Raw genomic sequence first — 21,643 nt, 5'->3', positions numbered from 1 at the left:
ACCTCGCTATCGGCCGGTTGTACAAATAGTGTCAGAGCGTCCGGGAGGTCACCGTCGTCCAAAAATGGGGCCGAGCTACGTTTATCCTCTTCCGTCTTCGGCCGCCGGCAATAATGGCGTCCTCTATCTCCTCGAAAGTCTTTGGAAAGGGGGGTGTATCCTAGAATGAGATGAGCAGCCCGAGTTGTAGGTCCTGACTAACGAATACCTCGAGCGAAGTACTCGGTTTAGATCTAGCAACGTTGGCGTTGACTTAGACGAGGACGCACGTGTTGCTTATCCGCAAAAGACATCAAACAAACAAACCTCGGTCGATTCACACAAATATTTAACGAATTTAAGTAAATACAAATACGCATTTCGTGTGTGTGTTAGGAGAAGTTGTGTTGTGGGGAGATTAATCCTATGGTGTCGCACCGGATCCCCCCACCGAACCGGGCATGAGGCCGTCGTGCCGCTCCCAACACGATCAGGTAGTCGTCCTTCATGCCTTTTGTTTGATTTTGGGCAGCAGGAGATTAGCCTAACGGTGCTAGACCGAGATTTCATATAATAGCCTACCTTAGAGAGTTTGTGGGACTCATATAGGAACACGACATCGTGCCATGTGAGGTTTAAACTCATCTCGCTCGTTTAGAGCATCTACACTACCTAAAACTCTAAAAACATTTGGAAGGCATTATCGGGGCACAACCGTGGTTGCGAAGATACTCCCTCATTACGGGTTTCATTGGTAGGGTCATCCCACCCTCTATGAAGGCTATCATAGGAATGATAACCTCTCCCTCTTTCCTAGAACCAGCCACGGCCGTTGCCGCAAATATTCTAACCCTACGTCGCCGGAATATGGTATTTGGCTCTAAAGCCTTCCATCCTGCCGGCGGTATCAACTAGACACTTGAATCTTCCCATTACAGAGAGACGATAGACTAAACTTTAAAAGGGAGAGTGATTGTATTGGTAGCCGAGGACTGTATCCGAGGAGAAAAGGTCAAGACTAGAGAGCAAGAACTTACAAGGTTGAAGGTACGGGTTTCCACGTTTTTCCTTGGTGAAGAATGATTGTTGTTGTTTTGATGGGATTGATCCCCGATGACTTAAATGAAGGCGCATGTTCCCGAAGCGTCACGACGTGCGAAAAGGCGGCCTCGAAAATTATGTCCGTCCCGCCTAAAATTTCGTGGAGTGAGGAGAACCGTTGGATGCCCATCTCACCGTGAGCGTGGGAGACAAAGAGTAACTTACAGGAATAAATGCGCGCGTTTTCGAAAATGAAACCGCCAAGTGTCATCTTCTCGGGACGCGAAACGATTTCCACACGTGTCGTCACTTATAAAGTGTGTAGAGCATGTGTTCTCATCGGATCAAAACCCTATTTTCTCCTCGGATGTCGAAAATTAGAGTTTTGAGGGGCTATTGTGTGGGGCAAAAGGATCCCGGTGGGAATGTGGGCCTTTTGGGCCTTGTTAAAGAAGGCCGACCTGACCCTGGGTTAGAGATTGTTGGTGCTATGGGTCGGCCTATACGCCGAGGATCCTAGGATCTAGCCGAGGATGGTTTTCCCTCGGACCGACATCAAAGAACCCGAGACTTCATGGTAAAGATTAGGGAATGATACGGTCAAGACCAACGGTTAAAGGGAGAGAACCCTTGAATGTCCTAGAAGCGCCGATGTTGGAAGAATATCAAAGGTAAAGGCTGCTACCTCCACATTAAAGACCCCGCACCTACCACCCCGGCCGCATTAATGAGGAAGTGACACTTAAATGCTGGAAGGGAAACTTCTAGTTACCGTTCAAAGGCACTAAGAAAAGAAATATCTAGGCTAAGGGAGGAATTGGGGGCAACACGTGGATAAAGTATTAAAAAGAGGAGTATTTAAGGAGTGGGACCGGGAAACGTAAACAGACGGAACTTTTTTGTAACCTAAAAAGAAGAAGGAAAAAGAGAGAGATATAATATAAGAACAGCCTTTCGCTTACGTCCGATGCCTATTTACATTACTCCTTTTTGTCTCTAAGTACTTGGAATCTTTAGTTTGTCATTTCATCCCCATACACTTCTAACCTGGGTTTCAAGCCCACACTCTACAAATTCTTATTGTTTAAGGCTCATTGGGTCTGAGCCCATAACTATTCTTGGGTCCAGGCGCAATTGTGCACTTACAATTGTGATAATTGATACTGATTTTAATTTGAGCGTATGATTACAATTAATTTTTTTCTCTTTCTAAAATATTTTTTTTCTCACCGATATTAGATAATAATAACCAACCACTTAAGATTTATTGTAAAAATATTGTGATAATTGATATTGATTTTAATTTGAACGTACTATTAAAATTATTTTTTTCTCTTTCTAAAAAAATTATTTTTTTCTCACCAATATTAGCTAATAATAAAATACCACTTAAGATTGATTGTGAAAGTATTGTCAAAATATTATGATAGCATTTCCTTCTTTTTTTCCCACTTTTTTCCTCCTCCACACACGTACCCTTCTCTTTCTTTTTCTTTTTCTTTTTTCCCTCTTTTTTCCCCCTCCACACACGTACCCTTCTCTTTTCTTTTTTGTTCTTCTTTCCCCATTTTCCCTACTACTTCCTCCAAAACATTCCAGTTTTCCATAGAGCTCTTTTTTTTTCTTTTTTTTTTTCTTCTTCCTTTCTCTCTTTTCTCTTACCACTTCATTTGCAAGTTCTACTGTGCTTAATCTTTGCTGCGTGATTCTCTCTTCTCTTACCATTATACTATGCTTGATCTTTGCTGCTTGATCTTACCGCCGCCTGTCTTCCTCTCCACTGGGTCAAATCAATTTTTTGAAGGGCAGAGCAGAGAGATGAGATGAGAGGAATGAGGAATCTGATGTGAGAATTGAGAACATCTTCTGATTTGTTGAAGGTTAATTTGGTAATTGCTCACAGAGTCCAACGGATATATAAATCAACGTGCACCGGCTTTTCCAAAATGCACCTCGAAGCTCCTTTATGGCATTGCGCGTTCTCTTCACAAACCCAAAAATCAACTTTCTCCAAAAAATTGCGTTTTATACCTAACTAAATGGATTTTTTGTATTTGTAGTTTCAAAACGGGCTTTTTGGGTTGGGAAAGCTGAAACAAACAGGCACATAGATTCCTAAGTCTATAGGTATGATTAAACAGTATTTAAGTTGCTGCAAGTCAAAATACAAGAACACGGAAGTTGCAGGTTCAAGAAATTCAAAACATGCCAAGTTTGACCAATTGAGACACAGATCTGCAGAATTTACTTAAAGCTCAACAGCTCATTAAGCCCATTAAATTATTAGGGTTTCAGATCTAATTCTCCAAGTATTTAAAGAAAACCCTAAGACACGTTTTAAAGGAGTTTTTAAAGAGAGAAGAGTGCATCTTGTGCCTCCAATTGTTGATCTAGGGTTTTTGTACCCAAAGCTCTCTAAATTCTTCTACTGGCAATATTTTTTGAAGAAACTCAAGATCTGGTGTTGGAAATAAGTTGCTGCATACAAGATCAACAACTACTAATGATCTAAAGTTTTGAGTGGGAACTCAGAATCACAAACATGGATATTTGTGTTTAACAAATTTAGATAGAAGAGTTAGTGAATTCGGAGCTGCATGTGATCACGTGAGTAAGTACTACAAGAAATAGCATTGGATTTAGGGAAAAATCTATTGTAAAACTTTCATTCTATCATAGTGAATTTGTTGCCTTGAGGGTAGTTTAGGATAAATCTTCCCCAAGTTATTCACCTTGAAATTGGATGGTTTCATTGGTTTTCTTAGGTCATTATATCACTTGTCTTCTTTACTTTTCCGCATTAAGTGATATGATTATTTGTGTTTAACCTAAATCTATGTAATAAACCAAAGTAACAACTTGGTTAATTAATTAGATTAAACAATCTAAGTTTACAGGGTCTAAACCAACAAACATCTTCTTTTTATTATGTATAAAAGAACGAAAACACTTAAAATAAAAGGTTAAATAATACACAAAGTCCTCACTTTTGATTCCAAAGTTTACTATACTATAATAATTTCACAAAAGAATGAAAGAAAAGGTGAATGCCATAGACCAAATATCATCCTCATGTGTACTATTGTAGGATATAATTAAAATGTGAGATAAGTTAAGTTAAACAAAATCGTAATGAACATTCCAAATTTTATCAAAAAAGATATGATTCTAGTAGGATTACACATGGTTGCTTAGGACAACCTTTGTTTAGCTCAACTAATTTAAATAAGTTTTAAAAAGACAATAATTTCTCATAGAAAATAATTAACACTAAAAAAAATTTCACAAAATTTATAAAAATAATTTTATCATGTTTGCTATTTTCATAAATAGTGGATTTGCATAATGCTTTATAGCAATTTTTTTTATGTATATACACGACTAAATAAGTTTGATATAAAAATTGAAATAAAAAAACCAATCTATATCCACAACTAACGTGACTCTTGCATTTATATGTCAATGTTCTTGCTTGATTTTCTTTCTCTAGATATTCTACTCGCCTGGCATTTTGCTCACACAACTTTTGGACAATGGATCAACAAGAAAATGTGAAGTTAGGAACTATGCTATTAGGTGTGCGTTTGGGAAACAATGAAAATTACAAATTATTTTACTATTCAGCTTTTTTTTGCTACTATTTATGGGCCCCACTGCACTTTTTAGCATGGAGGGCGATACCGTACTGTACCAACCGGTACATACCATACCGACCAGTGCACTGGTACAGGTACACCCCTATTTCGTATAAAAAAAAATACCGGCCATACCAGCCGGTAAATGAATACCAGACCGAAATTTCATACTACTGTGTGTGTGTGTGTGTGTGTTTTTTTTTTTTTTTTGTAATTATGGCAGTTTTTAAGGGCAAGATGGTAATTTAAATTCCCAATTCTAACCCTAAACACTACCCACCCAAGCTGCAACCCTCACTCTCTCGTTCTCACTCTCTCTTCTGCAACAAAAAATCCCACCTCTCTCATCAGTACTCTCACGCCATTACTTCATTCACACATTCAGGTATATAAGTTTGCTACGTTTGTTTTAATCAAAATATAAGTTTGCTGTCCAAGTGCTTGAAATCCAAGTGTTGCAATTAGAATCTATGTTGGTGGAGTCACTTAATGCATAAGGTGTTCTAATGTTCAATTGTGTCATTGGTTTTCTCAACATATTCTAAGAAACCAATCGTACTCGTTATTTTTCTTGCTTTTTAATTTTTATAATCACATTACAGATGATTAATTCATTTGTGCAGTCTATTATGGTAATTTTCTATATCTAATAGAATTCTCATTTAGTTTCCCTCTTTTTTTTTCTTTTTCTTTTTTCTTTTTTGTATGCAGCTATGTTTGCTCTTGGTAATCTTTTTCTCTCTCAGCTGTTCTGTGTCTCTCTATCTCTCGGCCAGTCTGTCTCTCACTCTCAGATAAAATTTTGCCTTAATTTTTGCTGTGTGGAATTATATTTCATGTGGAATGGAGATTCAGATGATATGATAAATAACAAATTAATTACTATGTTCATGAATTGGGTTACTGTGTTCATGAATTGTTGTTTCATTCTTCATTTTGGTTAGCTTGAGATATTGGGTTAGTATTAGTAATTTACAACTTAGTATTATTATTAATAAAAAGGTAACTTTGAATTATTAACAAATAATTGATGGTATATATGCAGTGTAAATTATGACTGAAAATCAGTCAAGTGTAGCATCTGGCCCGGTTGTAAGATCCGAGGATCCAGCATGGGCTTATGGTCGTGCTGTGCCGGATGTGAGAAATAACACCCAGTGTACTTTTTGTTCTAAAATGATAAGGGGGGAGGAATTACTAAGCTCAAGTAAGTTGGGATTCCGGGTGATGTTGAAGCATGTAAAAAAGTATCCAACGATGTAAAATGGCAAATGAAACAGTTGCTTGAAGATTTAAAGAAAAGTAAACAGAATACCAACAAAAAAAAAAAATAGTAAACAAATTGCAAATCCCTATTATTTAGAGGAGGATGATCATCATCATCATCATGATGAAGGTAATAATGATAATGAGAGAGGGGGTTCAAAGAGTCACTCATCAGTTAGTAATTATAATATTAAATCCTTTTTTGCTCCGAGAACAACTCCTGGTTCTCAATCATCCATAAAATCTTCTTTGGCCTCAAAGCAAATGGTTAAAAAGGCAAGAATGAATTTTGCAAGGTGGTGGTACCATGCTGATATACCTTTCCATGCAGCTCACTCTGTGTATTATCAAGAAGCTTTAGATAGTATAGCAACTATTGGGCTTGGTTTTAAGGGACCTTCTTATCATGACTTGAAGGGGCCTTTATTACAAAAACATGTGGGTGAAATGAATGATTATCTCTTAGATGTGAAAAATGATTGGAAAGTTTATGAGTGTTCAATAATGTCAGATGGGTGGACAAATAAAAAGAACCCTCTAATCATTAATTTTTTAGTGTATTGTCCAAGAGGTACCATGTTTCTTAAATCCCTTGGTGTGTCAGGCCTAACAAGGGATGCATATACATTGTTTAAGTTGTTTGATAAAATTGTTCAAGAAGTTGGGGTTGAGCACATTGTGCAGTTCATTACAGATAATGATTCTGCTTACAAGTCTGCAAGAAAGAAGCTAATGCAGAAATATTGGTCTCCTTGTGCTACCCATTGCATTGATTTAATGTTGGAAAAAATTTCAGATGTAGGTATTTTCCTATCATTCATGAAACCATTCAAAAGGCTAAAAGGATTACCAAATTCATATACAATCATGGTAGGGATTTGATTCGTCCAGCCATCACAAGGTTTGCAACTGAGTTTTTAAGTCTTCAATGCTTGACTAAGTTCAAGAAAGAACTTAGGCAAATGTTTACTTGTGATCAATGGGTTGAATCTCGATATGCTAGAGATGTCATGGGAAAGGAGGTGGCTACAATTGTTTTGGAAGATAATGAGTTTTGGTTACAATGTCAACAAATAGTGAAGGTTAGTGAGCCTTTGGTTAGAGTACTACGTCTTGCAGATGGGGATGAAAAACCATTAATGGGATACTTGTATGAGGCAATGGATAAAGCAAAGGAGAATATAAAAGTAAGGTCGAAGAATAAAATTTCTGCATATATACCATTTACTAGTGTCATTGATGCTAGGTGGGATAAACAACTCTATAGTCCATTACATGTAGCAGGTTGTTGTCTCAACCTTGGAATCTTCTTTAGGCCTTCATTTAAGAAGCAAAAAAAAATGACAAAAGGCCTACTTAATACCATTTACAAGGTTGGTTCCTGATCCTGATGAGCAAGACAATCTTAGTTCTCAAATTGAAGCATACAAAAAGTCTTTAGGTGACTTTGGAATGCCTATGACAATCCGCCAACGTGAAAAACTAAATCCAAGTATACTATATATATATTTCATTTGAAAGTTTGTTATTTGCTTTGTACTAAATTAATACTTTCTTTTATTTTTGAAAGTTGTTTGGTGGGAGCAATTTGAAAATGACACTCCAGAATTATAAAAGTTTGCAATTCGAGTGCTAAGTCAGTGTTGTAGTGCAACTGGTTATGAAAGAGTTTGGAGCACATTTAAGTTTATCCATTCCAATAGGAGAAATAGGCTTGAGCATAAACGTTTGAATGACTTAGTATATGTTCGTTATAATCTATTATTACGAGAAAAGTATGTTTTTAAATATATTCAATTTTTATTTTGAATGATTAGAAACTGTCATTAATGTATGATATTGATTTTGATAGGAACATTAGAAGGACAAAGGATTACTTGGATCCTATAAGCCTTGATAATATTAATTTAATGGAGGATTGTAGCTGAGGAATCTAAATTTCTGTTACTAACTAAGGAAGATGTGAATTGGGCTAGCATTGAAAAACCATTAGCAACAATGATTTTGGAAGATGATGATATTGATGATGATGTTGTTGTTCTTGATAAGGATAATGGTGACAATGATGTTGTGTTGACAAATGCTAATACTCATGTATATTATGGTCCTGATGTAGATCCTTTTGAAAGATAGGAGTAGATGATCCTACGTAATTTGTGTTAACTTAATTATTTGTATTATTTGTTTTCTTTGTATGCAATGAACGATTAAGTTTTTTTGTTTTTTATATTGTGTTTTTTTTTTTTTTTTTGTATGCAATGAACAATTGAAGTAATGTTTTATTGTAAACAGGAGGTAATGTTTTATGGTAAATAGAGATTTTGTGTTTGTGTATTAAATATATAAAATAGCGGTAAACCCGAAACGGTACACCGGTATTGACCGGTACCCAAAATATATCGTACCGGTGGCCAAACCGGTATAGCCTCTGGTACGGTATTGACTTTCTTGCTTTTTAGTACTATTCATGGCCCCACTGTACTATTTCAACTTTTACCTTTATCTGCAATACTTTCAGCAATAAGTTTTTAATTTTAGCAAAATAAGCGGTATCCAAACAAACTCGAAGTGTAGTCATTTTCCAGAGGTGGAATGAAGTAGCCTTCTATCACCCTACCAAACGAAAGAACTCACTTCTTGGTCTTTGAACTAGGGTTGTAAACGAGCTGAGCTTTATAGAGTAGTGCATGTTCAAGCTTAGCTCGTCAGGAAAAATCAAAAGCTCGAGTTTGGCTTGAGCTTGTGACAAACCTAAAAATAGGTTTGAGCTTGAGCTCGTGGAAAGCCAAAAAACTTGAACTTAGCTTGGCTTGGCTTGGCTTGATTAATTAGTCAAACCAAACTCAAGCTTAATATCAAGCTCAAACTCAAGCTCATGTCAAGTTTTTGAGTTTGAAATCTAAAAAATTACATTATTAAATGCTTAAATCTCTAAAATTAAGAAAAAAGAAAAAGAAAATGGTATATTCATTTTATCATGAATCAAGTCTTACTTATGATTAGCTATTATTCAAATTAATAATTTACATAATTAAATTCATTCATTCATCATTCCTTATCTACAGTTTTAGCAATTGTTCAAAATACAATTTTACATTCACGTTAGATTGTGAATAACTAAAAAAATACATGTTTGTAACTATTATGAATGAGAAAATACTAATATGTTTCATAACTTTATTTTAGATGATTGATAGGGAAGGATCATATGCGGCTTACTTAATTATTTATTTATTTATTTTTAAATGTAACTATAGTCTAATTAAAGTGGTTCTTGATTAGTTTAAAGGGAAGGGAAAAATTAAGGTAATATAGGTAGTGGTCTCATGTTTGCCATGTCATTATTAAGATATGTGTAATGAGTAGATTTAGTTAACACATATAAACTTATAAATGAATCTATACTTGAATTGTTGTGTATCAAGCCTAATAGCTCACAAGCTTGTTCGTGAACAAATTTTTTTGCTTTAGTTCAGCTTGTTTATTAAACGAGCCTAAAACTAAGGCTCAAGCTTGGTTTACTTATAAATAAACAAACATGAACAAGCTTTTTATCGAGCCGAGCCCAAGTTGTTCATAATCGACTTTGTTCATTTACCGCCCTACTTTGAACCCTCAGTTCAAGTCAAGTAGGCAAGTCTAGGATAAAAAAAAAAAAAATGTTCCACCATTGACACTTGAAAAAGCAGCTTTCAAGGTCTTGTTGCTTGTATCTTGATGATTCAGCCAAGTTCTGAAGGCAAGCTAAAATACATAAAGTACTAGATAGATAAATCTTATTAAATTCGTGTGTATGAATCTGTCTTTCTTGAGTTTACATTTTTGTTCTCTATTTGTCTATTCAATTGCGAAACAATTTTTCATGCTAGAATAGTAGGTCATCGACAAGGACATAACTTAGCCCCCATCCCCCCTCCAAAAAAAAAAATATTCCATTTATTCTTTCAAAAATAGAATTGAGTGATTGGCTTAGTAGTTTTTTTTTTCTCAATTTCATTTTTTATTGTAAATTTGCTCTTATATTTGTTAAAGTTTTGGATCATTTGTGGCCATGAAAACTTCATGATAATAGTTTTTTTTTTTCTAAAAAAGATCACCATCAAGTATAACTTTTATAAGAGATAATATGTTCTTTTTTCTTATTGTTATTTTTGCAAATGTCTGATATTAAACTAAACAACTTGTCTATATTTATTAGAATTTAAAAAAATGACAAGTTCTACCGAAGTTGATAATTTTGTATGCACCCCAAACAAAATTCCCTTGGTCCACCCATGATCATATATAGTAATTATGGTTCTAGGCATTGGATGTAAGGTAAACAATTATTGATAAGTTTTTAAATGATTGTATAAGAAATCTAGAATTCAATCCCGACCTACACCAAAAACTAATTGGTATCTTAATCTGATAGTAAATAGATATCATAAAAAACGGACGTCATCCGTTAAAACTCTCTTTAAAAAAAAAAACTTGTAGTATTTAAGTTGAATTTATTCGATACTACTAAATGTGTACAAAATTGATAAATTTGTCATTATTTCATGGCCTTGGAAAACTAGTTTTGTAATAGAGTGAGACTAGTCAATCAATAATTACGTACACTCATGAAAAATTGTAGATCCACAATCAATCCCTCAAATAATTTTCCTCAGCCTTCGGTCCTAAGCCACGTGAAGACAGCAAGTCATAATTCATTAGTTTTGAAGCAAAAACAGAGACAGCTGGTCATATAGCAATGATTATGGTAGAAGTAAAATCTCATTCTAAATTTGGTTATAAGGACAAATTTAAAGTCTCAATTTGAGCCATGAACTCTGCGAAAGAAAGTTAACTTTGAAATAATGTGTGTGAACTTTGTTTTGTCTTCACCAGTTCTTTGTATCTTTGGGGAACCTTTTTCACATGGTGCATATAGTTGCACTATTTATACAAGTCTAGGACCTCTGTTTAGTTTGCGTTGATGCTTGTGTTGGCTGTCTTTTACTTGACCTGCAAATTTTTTTTATAAAAAAGATACATCAAAATTGCAGATTATTAATAAAAATCATTAAAATTTTCTGACTGTGAAGGGTTTTTTTTTTTTTTTTTTTTTTAACGCTGGTTACCTGTCAAAGATGTAGGGATGAAACCATGATTTTATCTTTTTGAGAGTCAAAATATAAATAAAATAATTGGAAATTAAAAAAATTAATAAATATACTAAAATTCAATGCTAACTTATTTCAAGATCAATATTGTTATATAGCTATCTGTTATCTTGTAAGATTTAAAGGCACGTAAATGCTAGATACTAGAACACAAATAATTAATAAATTTGACAGTTTAGGTATACCTTCTAAATATCATGAGCAAATCTAAATAAATTACTAGTAGCTGCAAACATGCACATGCATACTCAACACAATCCAATGGATCTTCCTCTCCATGCTCCTCCTTTTAAGACGGCTCTGGATGTGGCAAACCACCTGATCTCTAGAAAGAATAAGATCTATGACTTTGTTTAAAGTCGGGAGTAGAGAGTGGACATAGCCTCATATATATAATGAACATGCAGCCATCATGGATCAAGCTTAAAACTCTATATTGTCCTCACATCAAATCGGTGTAAAAACCCAGTAAAACAAGGTGTACTAAGGTCAAATACTAAATTTGACCACAACATATAAATAGGCTCTCAAATATATTATCTGAGTCACATCCAACCCATTTTATAAAACTAAAAGTCCAATTAATGGAAGTTCAATTCTAACACACCCAACCGCGTAGAAGGTCAGGAAATAGATTTTCTTCTAAATGGATTATAAATGAAATTGTTCCATACATAAAAATCCTTAATGATTGAGAAAATTATGAAACTTTCGGAGCCATAAAAACCATACTCCTAAAAAATTCAGTCCCACCATCCGAGGAGGAATGAATACCTTCACAAACTATCATATCCTAGCTACCAGTCTATTTTTATGTCTTCACACTAAATGATACAATCAAATAACTGTTAACCAAAAAGGAAAAAAAAAATTCAGATTACATGAGCTCCATGAAAGGAGTTCCACAAGTCAGAACATTCCTCATCGTCTTTATTTTTACCCCTCATAGACAATAATCCGAATGCTGAGCTAGAAGCCTGCATGAGGTCTAAGGTAACATGGGTGTCACTTTCATGGAACTTGTCCCAACTATGTGGCTCAGGAAACATTTGGTACTGATGGGGTATAGGAGAATTGGACCTTGGTTGTTGGGCATCTCCTAGTTCCTCCATTGCATGGTGTTGTGTGTGCCAGTCTCTATCAAAAACAAGCTGCCGAGCTAGGATGGCTGCACGGTGTTCTGCTATCAATTCGCGCAGTGCTGCACTAGATCTTGTGGAGAGATCAGCAGGAGAAACCCAGGAATCGGTCTTCGTTGACAGAAGAGAGAGAGCACATCCTGTCGGTGATGATGAAAAGTATGGAAATCTCCCACCTAAAAATTTGTTCAGAAAACAAAATTTTACATCGATCCAGACTTCTACTGCTACCTAATCTTCAATTATATGATATATACTTGTTTGTATTAGGAAAATACTAAAGCTAGCACCAGTTTTTACTACACATGACATGGCTGAATATGATTGATTTCGCTTCAATGATATAATAAAGAAAATTATTAAAATTAATACTGATGTTACTACAGAAAGCATAACTTAATTAATTGATTTCACTTTAATGATATAATAAAGAAAATTATTAAAATTAATACTGATGTTACTACAGAAAGCATAACTTAATTAATTGATGTCACTTTGATAATATAATAAGGGTCTATTTAGATACCGCTTATTGCTGAAAACAAAAAACACCGTAACAAAATAATTTTTAAATGTATGAATAATGCTGTGGAACCCAATTTTAACTTAAAATTTGCTGAACAGTGCACAGGACCCACAGAAAAAATGCAGACGCACAATGAAACACGCAAACGCGCTATCCAAACTCACACTAAATGAATATCAACCTTATTTTTATCATCCTTAATAAGATGTGCAAGTCAAGGATTGCAACTGGAAGGGACATATATTGTATGACTACTACAACCAGTATCATTTGTCTGGCCTATCCAAACTCATTCCCTGGTGTCACTTTCTGCTAGTCTTCCAAATGTCACGTGTGTGTATACGTACAAGTGTTTTATAACTAAGAATGTGCGTAATGAGTTTTAGCCTTTACCTAAAACCCTTTCGCTTTAGGATTGCTTAACAAATGAAAATAATGGATATAATTCCTCAATAATTTTTAGCAATTTTGAGATATTCAATGGGAGAATAAATTGCTCAGATATTCAATGTAAACTGTAGAGGGAAAGTCTGGCTTTCTATTCCATCAATTGGCCAGATACAGAACCTTTCAACAGGGCATTAAAAAATTATTTAAAACTTTCTCTGAGAGGAGATGGGAGGATGTATTTGATGGGAAACTTGTAAAGAAACTCCAATAAGATACAATTGAGTGGAAAGCTTGCATGAACTCAATTGCTATCCAGTGTTGTTATTATAACCAACACAGTAAACAGTGTAAAATTATATCTTGTACCATACATAAATAAACAAAGCCTTAAAATTAATCATACAAATAAATAGGTTTGAGCCGTTACACACTGTTGGGAATACACGTGTGAGTAAAGTCCCACATTGAATAATGATAAGAAGAATGAGTGGTTTATATAACATAATTAAGCACATACCTATTAGGCTCAAGGAATTTTGGGTTAAAGTGTGCTTCTATATGTTATATTAATCACTCAAGGAAGCATCCCAAATGGGGCCCTTTTGCAAATGGAGCGAGGACGGGTCTATTTCGCAGTTGGAGATCTATAAAAGTACGAATTTTTCGTTGATGATAATAACTGTGCCTTTTATTTTGATGTTAACAAATTTATGATTAATGGTTTAACTCTTCCTGTTCATTTCTCTTATCATACTCCAACTCACACTGACGATAGTGTTCCAGCTCAACATGGCATAGTAGGCTTAAAGTTTAATAACATGTACTCAATACCAATTTGATACTATCGCTTCTATTATTACAGTTTCTTCCTTTTGTAAGCATTGTACTTTAAGGAAAGATGCATCAATTGCCCCTTCATGATTTTGTTTCCATAACAACAATCGAAATGTCATGAGATTTGTATACAATCACATATGAGGTCCTACCCTATCATTTCTTATATGGAATCTAAGCATTATGCTTCGTTTGTTGACGATTTTATTAGGTTCACATTGTTCTTTCCTCTCTAAAACACAAATCTCAAGTTTTGACATCATTTATCATTTTATACAAACTATGGAAAATCTTTTTGGACATTCAATCAAACATGGATTGGGCCTTATACTAAAGATTTTCCGTCCTTATATTCCTCCAAAGGTATCTTACACCAGTATACTGTATACTTATACACACAAATCTTCACAAAATGGTATTTTTAAAAGATAGCATTTTCTTTACCTTTGAAATATGAGCCATATGCTTTTACTATTGTTTGTGTTCGTCATTAATAGCCTTCCTCCACCTAATTACTCATCCTTCAAGACTTTGGATGTGTTTTTTTTCCCTCTCTTCATCGTTACACTCTCATTATCAAATTTCAAACCTCGCTCTACATAGTGTATATTTCTTGGTTATGCATCAAACTCTAAGGACTATCTTTGTCTTGATCCTACCACTCTTCCTACTTATATTTCTTGACATATTCTATTTGATGAACTGATTTTTCCATTCAGCCATTCCTCAACTGTCTTCTCTTCATTACCTATAGCTTCTACCACAAACACTTGGCCTAGCAACCTCCTATTTTTTCATGCTAATACTTCTTACTTCAACTTCAATTCTAGATCATGCCTCTTCTCATGTTGCTCCTATCTCACCGGCTCCCACCTCTTTATCTCCTCAACATCAAGCTTTCTATTCTATCCCTAAACAACATCCAACTCTTCCGTACCAACATCTTCTAGTCCCTCACCCAAGAGTGCTCAATCATTAGGCCATTTAGGCAATAGTCTAAAGCCCCCAGATGGAAGAAGGACGCTAAAATAGAATATATTATATATATTTGACTTATAGTATTGCAATAAATAAATAAAGTCCGTCCTCTCACCTAGCAAAAAATAAAGAACCTCTTCTATTCGCCAATAGACTGCCTTGTCTATCGGTCTTACTATGTAAAATTTTTAATTAAGCCCAAAATTTAATGAATAAAAATTATTTTTAAAAATATAATATTCTTTTTGAATGTTGAGCATTCTATTAATATGTTTTATTGTGTTTGTGGTAGTTTAAGAGTGTCAAAATTTTCAATCTTCCACAAATTTTACTGTTCCTTTCTCTCTATCAAAATTATAATTATAAATAATAATTTTTCGAACAAATTCATTACTGAAATCCATTGCTCAATACTTAAGAGTCTAGCATTGCCAAGATAGACAAGGATCATCTCAAACATGATGTTTATTCTTATACTAATTGTTTAGAGTTATTTTTAGAATTAAAAATTTAAAATGCATTTTATAAATAGATGAAAATAGTCCAATTAACGTGTTAAGTTATATAAAAATGCTAGGTTTTTTTTTTCTAATGCATGTATCATTTATAAAATCTATATATATATATATATATATATATATATATAACAATAGGTGAAGCAGACAAAAACTCAAATTAAAATTTCAAATTAGAGTTCCAATTTTGCACCATGTGTCCTAAATCATTTATTCTTAAAAGTTTTTATTTCTTAATTTTAGAATAAAATGTGGGACCACATCATAAATATTCATCCAAGTGAGTTATTAAATACAAAAACCAAAGAGTCTAAAATATATGAATCGAAAAAAAAAAAGTGTTTCATAATAATTTTTTAAAAAGTTAACAAAATATAAAAATGACTATCAATAATATTTAAATTATATATATGTGAATTATATTATGCATCTTATTGTATATTTTTAAGTGTATCCATGCATATGCATAGGGTTACAAGCTAATATATATTAACTAACAATACATTTACACTTGCATTATGCAAAATGAAGTTATTTAAAAATAAAATTGATAAAATTCTATGTAAAGTCAACTATGTCACAAAAATGTTAAGTGAATTAGCGATATTATCAGTTCAAAAGGAAATCTTAACGAAACTTTAAAAAAAAAAACAACAACAACATAGTTAGTAGTAATCTTGCATCTCAAAAGTCAAGAAAATAGATTTTTAAATGAAAAATAAAATATTAAAACATAAATATTATTCAATTAATAATTTGATATTTAAAATAAGATTATGCCCCACTAAAACTTTTCACCCTAGGCTCCATAATATATTGAGTTGGTCTTAGACTGTGCCCTATTGTTGCGGACTACAAATTTAAGAAAGGTTTAAAATGAATCCGTTTGATACTGAATTGATGTATTTGACAGAAACGACATCATTTAGAATTTACAATTCTTTTAAAAAAATATTTATTTTATATTTAAAATACTCTACATATATGAAAATTAGCAAAGTGGGCCATGTGGCCAAATTGTGCATTAAAAAAAAAATTTAACATGCCAATAACATGGTTAATATTTCATTATTTTAGCATTATCATCGTTGTATATTAGTATGAAAAAATCAATTCAATTGAGGTTAAAGTTATAAAAACACACAAATATCAAATTGATAAATTCTATGTAAAGTCAAATATGTCACAAGAAAGGTTAAGTGAATTAGCAATATTACTAATTGAAAAGGAAATCTCAACGAAACTTGAAAAAAAAAAAGGCAACAACAACAACATGGTTAGTCGTAATCTTGCATCTCAAAAGTCAAGAAAAAAAAATTTTAAATGAAAAAAAAATTTTAAAAAATTTAATATTTAAAATAAGAGGATGCCCCACTAAAATTTTTTTGCCAATGCCAATGTAGACTTGTTGGTGCTTTGCAATACTTAATGCCCACAAGGCGAGTTTTATTTTTTACATTGAATCATGCTCTTGAACATATGCTGATATGCATTCTCGCTCATTTTGTGCCTACCAAGCATATAATGGGATTCGTTCATAGCACTCTAATGCAGAGCCTTTTGTTTCAATCTGACACTTTATGCTTAACTGCGACTAATGCAGATTGGGCTAGGGACCAATCTCATCAATAGTCTACAACTGCTATCATTGTTTATCATAACAGTGTCACCATCACTGGGACTCCAAAGAATTCGATAACAGTGTCTCGATCTATATAGAGATTGAGTGTCAGTCGCTTACTATTGGTGCAGGCGTATAGCTTAGTTAGCATGGCTTTCTATGCTTCTTTGTGATTTAGGGTGTGTTTCGCTCATCAGCTCCTACAATCTAGTGTGATAACACGATTACCCTTGTTCTCACACTATCCTAGTGTTCCAAACACGTACTAAGCACATCGAAGTGGAATCCTCTTGTCCTTCATTTACAGTTTATCTCTACCAACCATCAAATTGCAGATCTCTAAAGCTTACATCTCTCCTTAATATTTTCAATTGCGAGTCAAACTCATGCTCTCTTATCGTGAGCATTCGTTTGATGGGATGACGGAGTGTTGCACTCAAAACTTGAAACTTGCATCAATGGTGTAAGGCTTTCATCAAGTCTTACACACAATTTGCTCTTTAGGTGTATATATTTATTTTCTATCAAAGTAACAAGTGGGTTCTTGTATGCTAATCATTTGCACGATGATTGAACTAAGCTTTCCTTTCAGCTAAACTTCCATCACTTACTATATACCTAAGTTTGCATAGGTAAATCAATTTTAATATAATTTTCTAGATTGAAAAAATGTGACTTTCTACTGTTTTATGAGTTATTTAATTGTTTTTAATTCCAGCATTGTGTTTTTTTCTATATATAATTTAATAATTACAACAATGAGGAGAGGGTTTGAATTCTAGTTCTCTAGTAAAACAGATGAGGTAATGCTAGTGAACTACAAAACTCTTGCCAATTCCAATATAGCTTGAAATCAACATCTAAACCCTTCTATTTTAAATCGTACATCGTGTGACTAAATTTAAGGATAGTAGCGAACTTGCAACAAGTCATAATGCGTAATAGATTATTTACAATTTGTGTGGAAAGAAAACTTCCTCAAAATTTTTCTTTCCAAATGACTGAAATTTTGGGGTAAATAGAAAGATCATCCAAGGCTATAATATCTTACCATCAAGCTTGCCAATTGGACTACACTATACAGATCTTTTCGACCAACCCAAATCAACCAAACTTAACCTCAATTTTAGGGGATTGACTAAACAAATTTTTTTTTCCTTTTATGATCAGTCGTTAACCATCACTCTTTTGCAGATGCCATCATGTCCATAGCTAATTTCCTGAAAATCTTGACCTATGCCTTTTTCTGGGTTTTCCTCTGTCCTGACTCTTTGTAATTAACTTTCCTGACCTGAAACCAACCCGCCTAAGAAATATGATTCTTTTTCTTCATAGCATATTCTTGTCAATTCAGCAAGTGATAGTAACATATGGCAAGCAAGTCAATCAGATCATGGCATCAAAACACATTTAGCCAAATTTTTGGAGCCTAAAACTTAAGCTACCTTCCAATAATTCTTACGTAACAGAAATTCTCACTTAATTCTTACTTTAAGCTGCCTTCCAAGATCAAATAGAACCCTAAATGCACCATCAATCTTGATTTTTTACAACAATGTCGACTGAAATTCTCAATCAGTTCTACTTCTAACACCAAATTAAAAACTGAAACTATTATCCAAGTACTCTTAATAAAATTTCAACATCCATAACTAAAACATTACACAAATCAGTAAGCACAAAGGTTAAGTATGAGGAAAGTCCCCGAGGAATCAATGTTCACATATAGAAAAGTGAAATTTTGGAACTAATTACTAGTTGATTCTATGTTTAGTTCCTCCTCTTTTCTATGCAGCTTTTGTGTAGGGTTTTCATTGGTTTCTGGACTAGTTCCTCAATAATATTTGTGACATAGGTCCCATCTCAAGGCTACAACTCTCCTACCATCTATATCCGTTACCCAAATTAGAGCTTGGCTTGTGTTGAGTGGTCCAATGAATTGGACACGCAAACACAATATGTGTTCAAAAAGGACTACATATCACTCTCGTATCTAGTCTAGGCAGCCCAAACTATCGTAACGTTATATCAACAATAATGAAATTTTCTTTGTATCCTATTTTCACCATAGTACCCAAAAAATATGAAAATGACATGCCATGTGAATGTTTGGCAATTATGTCATCTATGAATTTGAAATGTAAATTTTACGAAGTGTGATCCCTGGTTTGCTCCTAGGTCTTCATCCCCAAGCAAATGATTTACCCAAGAGAAATTTAATATGCCCCCAGTACAACTTTCTAAATTGAGCATCCCACAAACGAGAGCATCCCAATTAGGAAATAGTGCAAATTATGCTAGAAATGGATTGGTTATAAATTTGTAGCAAAATCAATCTTCTATCCAAAAAAAAAAAACGATTTTCGACAAAACAAGTAGTATATATTTATGGATGTACCTTGAGTAGAATTCTTGTTAGCAGCAGAATCATGACTGCTCTTCCTTCTTCGTTCGTTGTGCCCTGCTAATCTCCTCCTGCAGCTCCTCTTCGACTCATCGAATTCTGACACTGCATGAAACCTGCACTCATTTCACACCCATCACTCCATCACTTTTCTCTCTGTTTCTTTTTTCACCAAGTAAATTTGAAATCGTCTTCCGAATAGAAAAGGTGAAAATTCAAAAAATACATAAATAAATAACAAATAGTATGTGTGTTTTTTTTTTTTTTTTTTCCATTGATAGAACTTTCACAGTTTCACTCTCAAAGAAAGGCCCACCCAATAAAGTTGATTAGCAAAATATAGAAAAAGAAAGAAAAAGTCGATGATCAAATTACTATTCAATCTTAAAATCTTCTGTTCCTATAAAAGTCCTTGGGAGTTTTTTTTTTTTTTTATAACTTTTTGGGCTCGTTTCCCTAGGCTAATTAACATGGAAACTCCATAGGAAGATGAAAAATTAAAGCGTGTATAGTATGTAGTGTTATGTGTATGTACCTGCTACACTGCTGACAGAAACGCTGGTCTAACCCTAGAACCACCACTTTTGGAGCCTTTGAGTGCATTTCACACACCTTGTGTCTCCGGTGATAGTCCTTGGCGTTTATGAGTGCCACGTGGCACCCGTCAACCTGGCACCTCGGAACCGTCGCCGGCAACGTCGAGCATGACGACGATGACGTGGCGGCGGAGGAAGAAGTAACAGTAACGACACCACCGCTGTGGTAGGGTTTGCCTCTCTTGCCTATAGATGATGATGACGACGTCGATGATGGGATTGGCAGAGACACGTGTCGATCACCCAGAGGGTTTGTAGTGGTGTCCTGCTCGAAGTAGTGTCGCTTGCCGAGCTTTAAGCACATGAGGTGTGGGTCCGGGTGGAGGTGGGACCCATCTCCGGCGTAGAGAGGCTGTTGATTGTGGTGGTGATTTTGGTGTTGGTAGTGAAAGTGGTGGTGGAGCAAACCTAGACTATCATTGTGGTCGGAGAAAAGAAGGGCGTGGGATGCACTTGCATCATCACGGGTGGTGTTGGGACTCCCCGCCGTGATGGAAGTGTCGTCTGCGGCGGCGGAGACGGCGGCCGTGGTGGTGGTGTTGTAAAATGTGTTGTTACTATTAGTGTTCCAATCTAACCTTGAAGTACTAAGCTCCCAGATATCCCAGCCTAGACTGGCATTATTATTACCATTTTGCCCTCTATTACCGTTGCTCTGACCAAACATGTTCCCGCCAATCTCCATCTCTCTCTCTCTCTCTCTCTCTCTCTCTCTCTCTGTATTGTCTTTGTAGGGTTATGTTGTGGTTGATAGGTTGGTTTTGGTTTTGGTTTTGGTTTTGGTTTTGGTTTTATATAATGCGCATGAAGTGGGATTTACTTGGGGTTGTGTTAGAAGAAGAAGAAGGAGGAGGAGGAAACAGGAAAAGAATCAGAGTCCAGAGAGAATACTGAATGGTGTGGTTTCTTTGTTCTACTCCAATGGAGTTAAAGTCCTGAGAGAAAAAGCTGCAAAGCTGCAGAGAGAAAGAAAGAGGTGTGGGGGAGAGACAGCATATGTGGCACGTGAGATACAGTGGTTTGGATGATGTAGCGCACGTGTGATGGTGGGTCCAACAGAGCTTTTATAATCGGTTGACTTGACTAATAGTCTAATAGTAATTAGAGTAATAAGTTAGCCAAAAAAAAAAAGTAATTAGAGTAATATTATAAAAAAATTGTGAAAATATTGTGCTTATATGATTTGTTACTAGCGCTATAAATGAACCATACTATTTAAAAATAGTGTAGAGGGGGGGAGGGGGGAGATGGAGATGAACTTGAACCTAGGCCTAGAGCCAATGGCCCTGCAAACCACATCTTAAAAGATAGGCTCAACCCAAAGATGTGGAAAGAAATAAAGAAGCTTGAGGACTAAAGAGCGATCTCCTGAAATAGATTCCGTGGAGATCCGAGTTGGCTACCATTATCGAAGCTCCTATCCAATGAAGCAAGCATGGCTTATCATTCGGTGGATATGTAGGGGACCATGAGCGACCATGTCCCTTCTCTATCCGAGATGCCACCATCGTCAAATTCGCCTCAGGAAACACTTTAAAAGGATGAGAATCACAAAGGCAGTCACTTCCA

The 21,643-nt window shown here is 34.7% G+C and overlaps 2 protein-coding genes across 2 annotated transcripts; one reads left to right on the top strand and one right to left on the bottom strand.

Annotated features, from left to right (window-relative positions):
* The first annotated feature begins 6,185 nt into the window (after positions 1 to 6,185).
* On the top strand, positions 6,186 to 8,054 carry LOC142616613 (uncharacterized). Its single transcript, XM_075789430.1, has 3 exons — positions 6,186 to 6,723; positions 6,813 to 7,205; positions 7,846 to 8,054. Exons 1-3 carry the CDS (start codon positions 6,186 to 6,188, stop codon positions 8,052 to 8,054), a joined length of 1,140 nt encoding a protein of 379 aa, XP_075645545.1.
* A 3,661-nt stretch (positions 8,055 to 11,715) lies between these two features.
* LOC142615197 (squamosa promoter-binding-like protein 7) lies at positions 11,716 to 21,008 on the bottom strand. The gene is made up of 3 exons (XM_075787904.1): positions 20,014 to 21,008; positions 19,473 to 19,594; positions 11,716 to 12,386 (listed from the first exon to the last, which is right to left on the bottom strand). The coding sequence occupies exons 1-3, from the start codon at positions 20,757 to 20,759 to the stop codon at positions 11,944 to 11,946; spliced, it is 1,311 nt and encodes a 436-aa protein (XP_075644019.1). The 5' UTR covers positions 20,760 to 21,008; the 3' UTR covers positions 11,716 to 11,943.
* Positions 21,009 to 21,643: the final 635 nt, after the last annotated feature.

The sequence above is a fragment of the Castanea sativa genome, chromosome 11, assembly GCF_040712315.1.
Source record: "Castanea sativa cultivar Marrone di Chiusa Pesio chromosome 11, ASM4071231v1".
NCBI lineage: Eukaryota > Viridiplantae > Streptophyta > Magnoliopsida > Fagales > Fagaceae > Castanea > Castanea sativa.
Note: the sequence above shows the minus strand (reverse complement) of the source record. Positions and strands in the feature narration are given on the sequence as shown.

Excerpts from the sequence above, each read along its gene's own strand:
- LOC142616613 (XM_075789430.1), top strand. The coding sequence starts at position 6,186 with ATGGTTAAAAAGGCAAGAATGAATTTTGCAAGGTGGTGGTACCATGCT. Across the intron at positions 6,724-6,812 it reads GGAAAAAATTTCAGATGTAG|CCATCACAAGGTTTGCAACT; the intron begins GTATTTTCCTAT and ends TGATTCGTCCAG. Across the intron at positions 7,206-7,845 it reads TAGTCCATTACATGTAGCAG|CTGAGGAATCTAAATTTCTG; the intron begins GTTGTTGTCTCA and ends GGAGGATTGTAG.
- LOC142615197 (XM_075787904.1), bottom strand. The coding sequence starts at position 20,759 with ATGGAGATTGGCGGGAACATGTTTGGTCAGAGCAACGGTAATAGAGGG. Across the intron at positions 19,595-20,013 it reads TTCTGTCAGCAGTGTAGCAG|GTTTCATGCAGTGTCAGAAT; the intron begins GTACATACACAT and ends AAATGAGTGCAG. Across the intron at positions 12,387-19,472 it reads TAACAAGAATTCTACTCAAG|GTGGGAGATTTCCATACTTT; the intron begins GTACATCCATAA and ends ACAAATTTTTAG.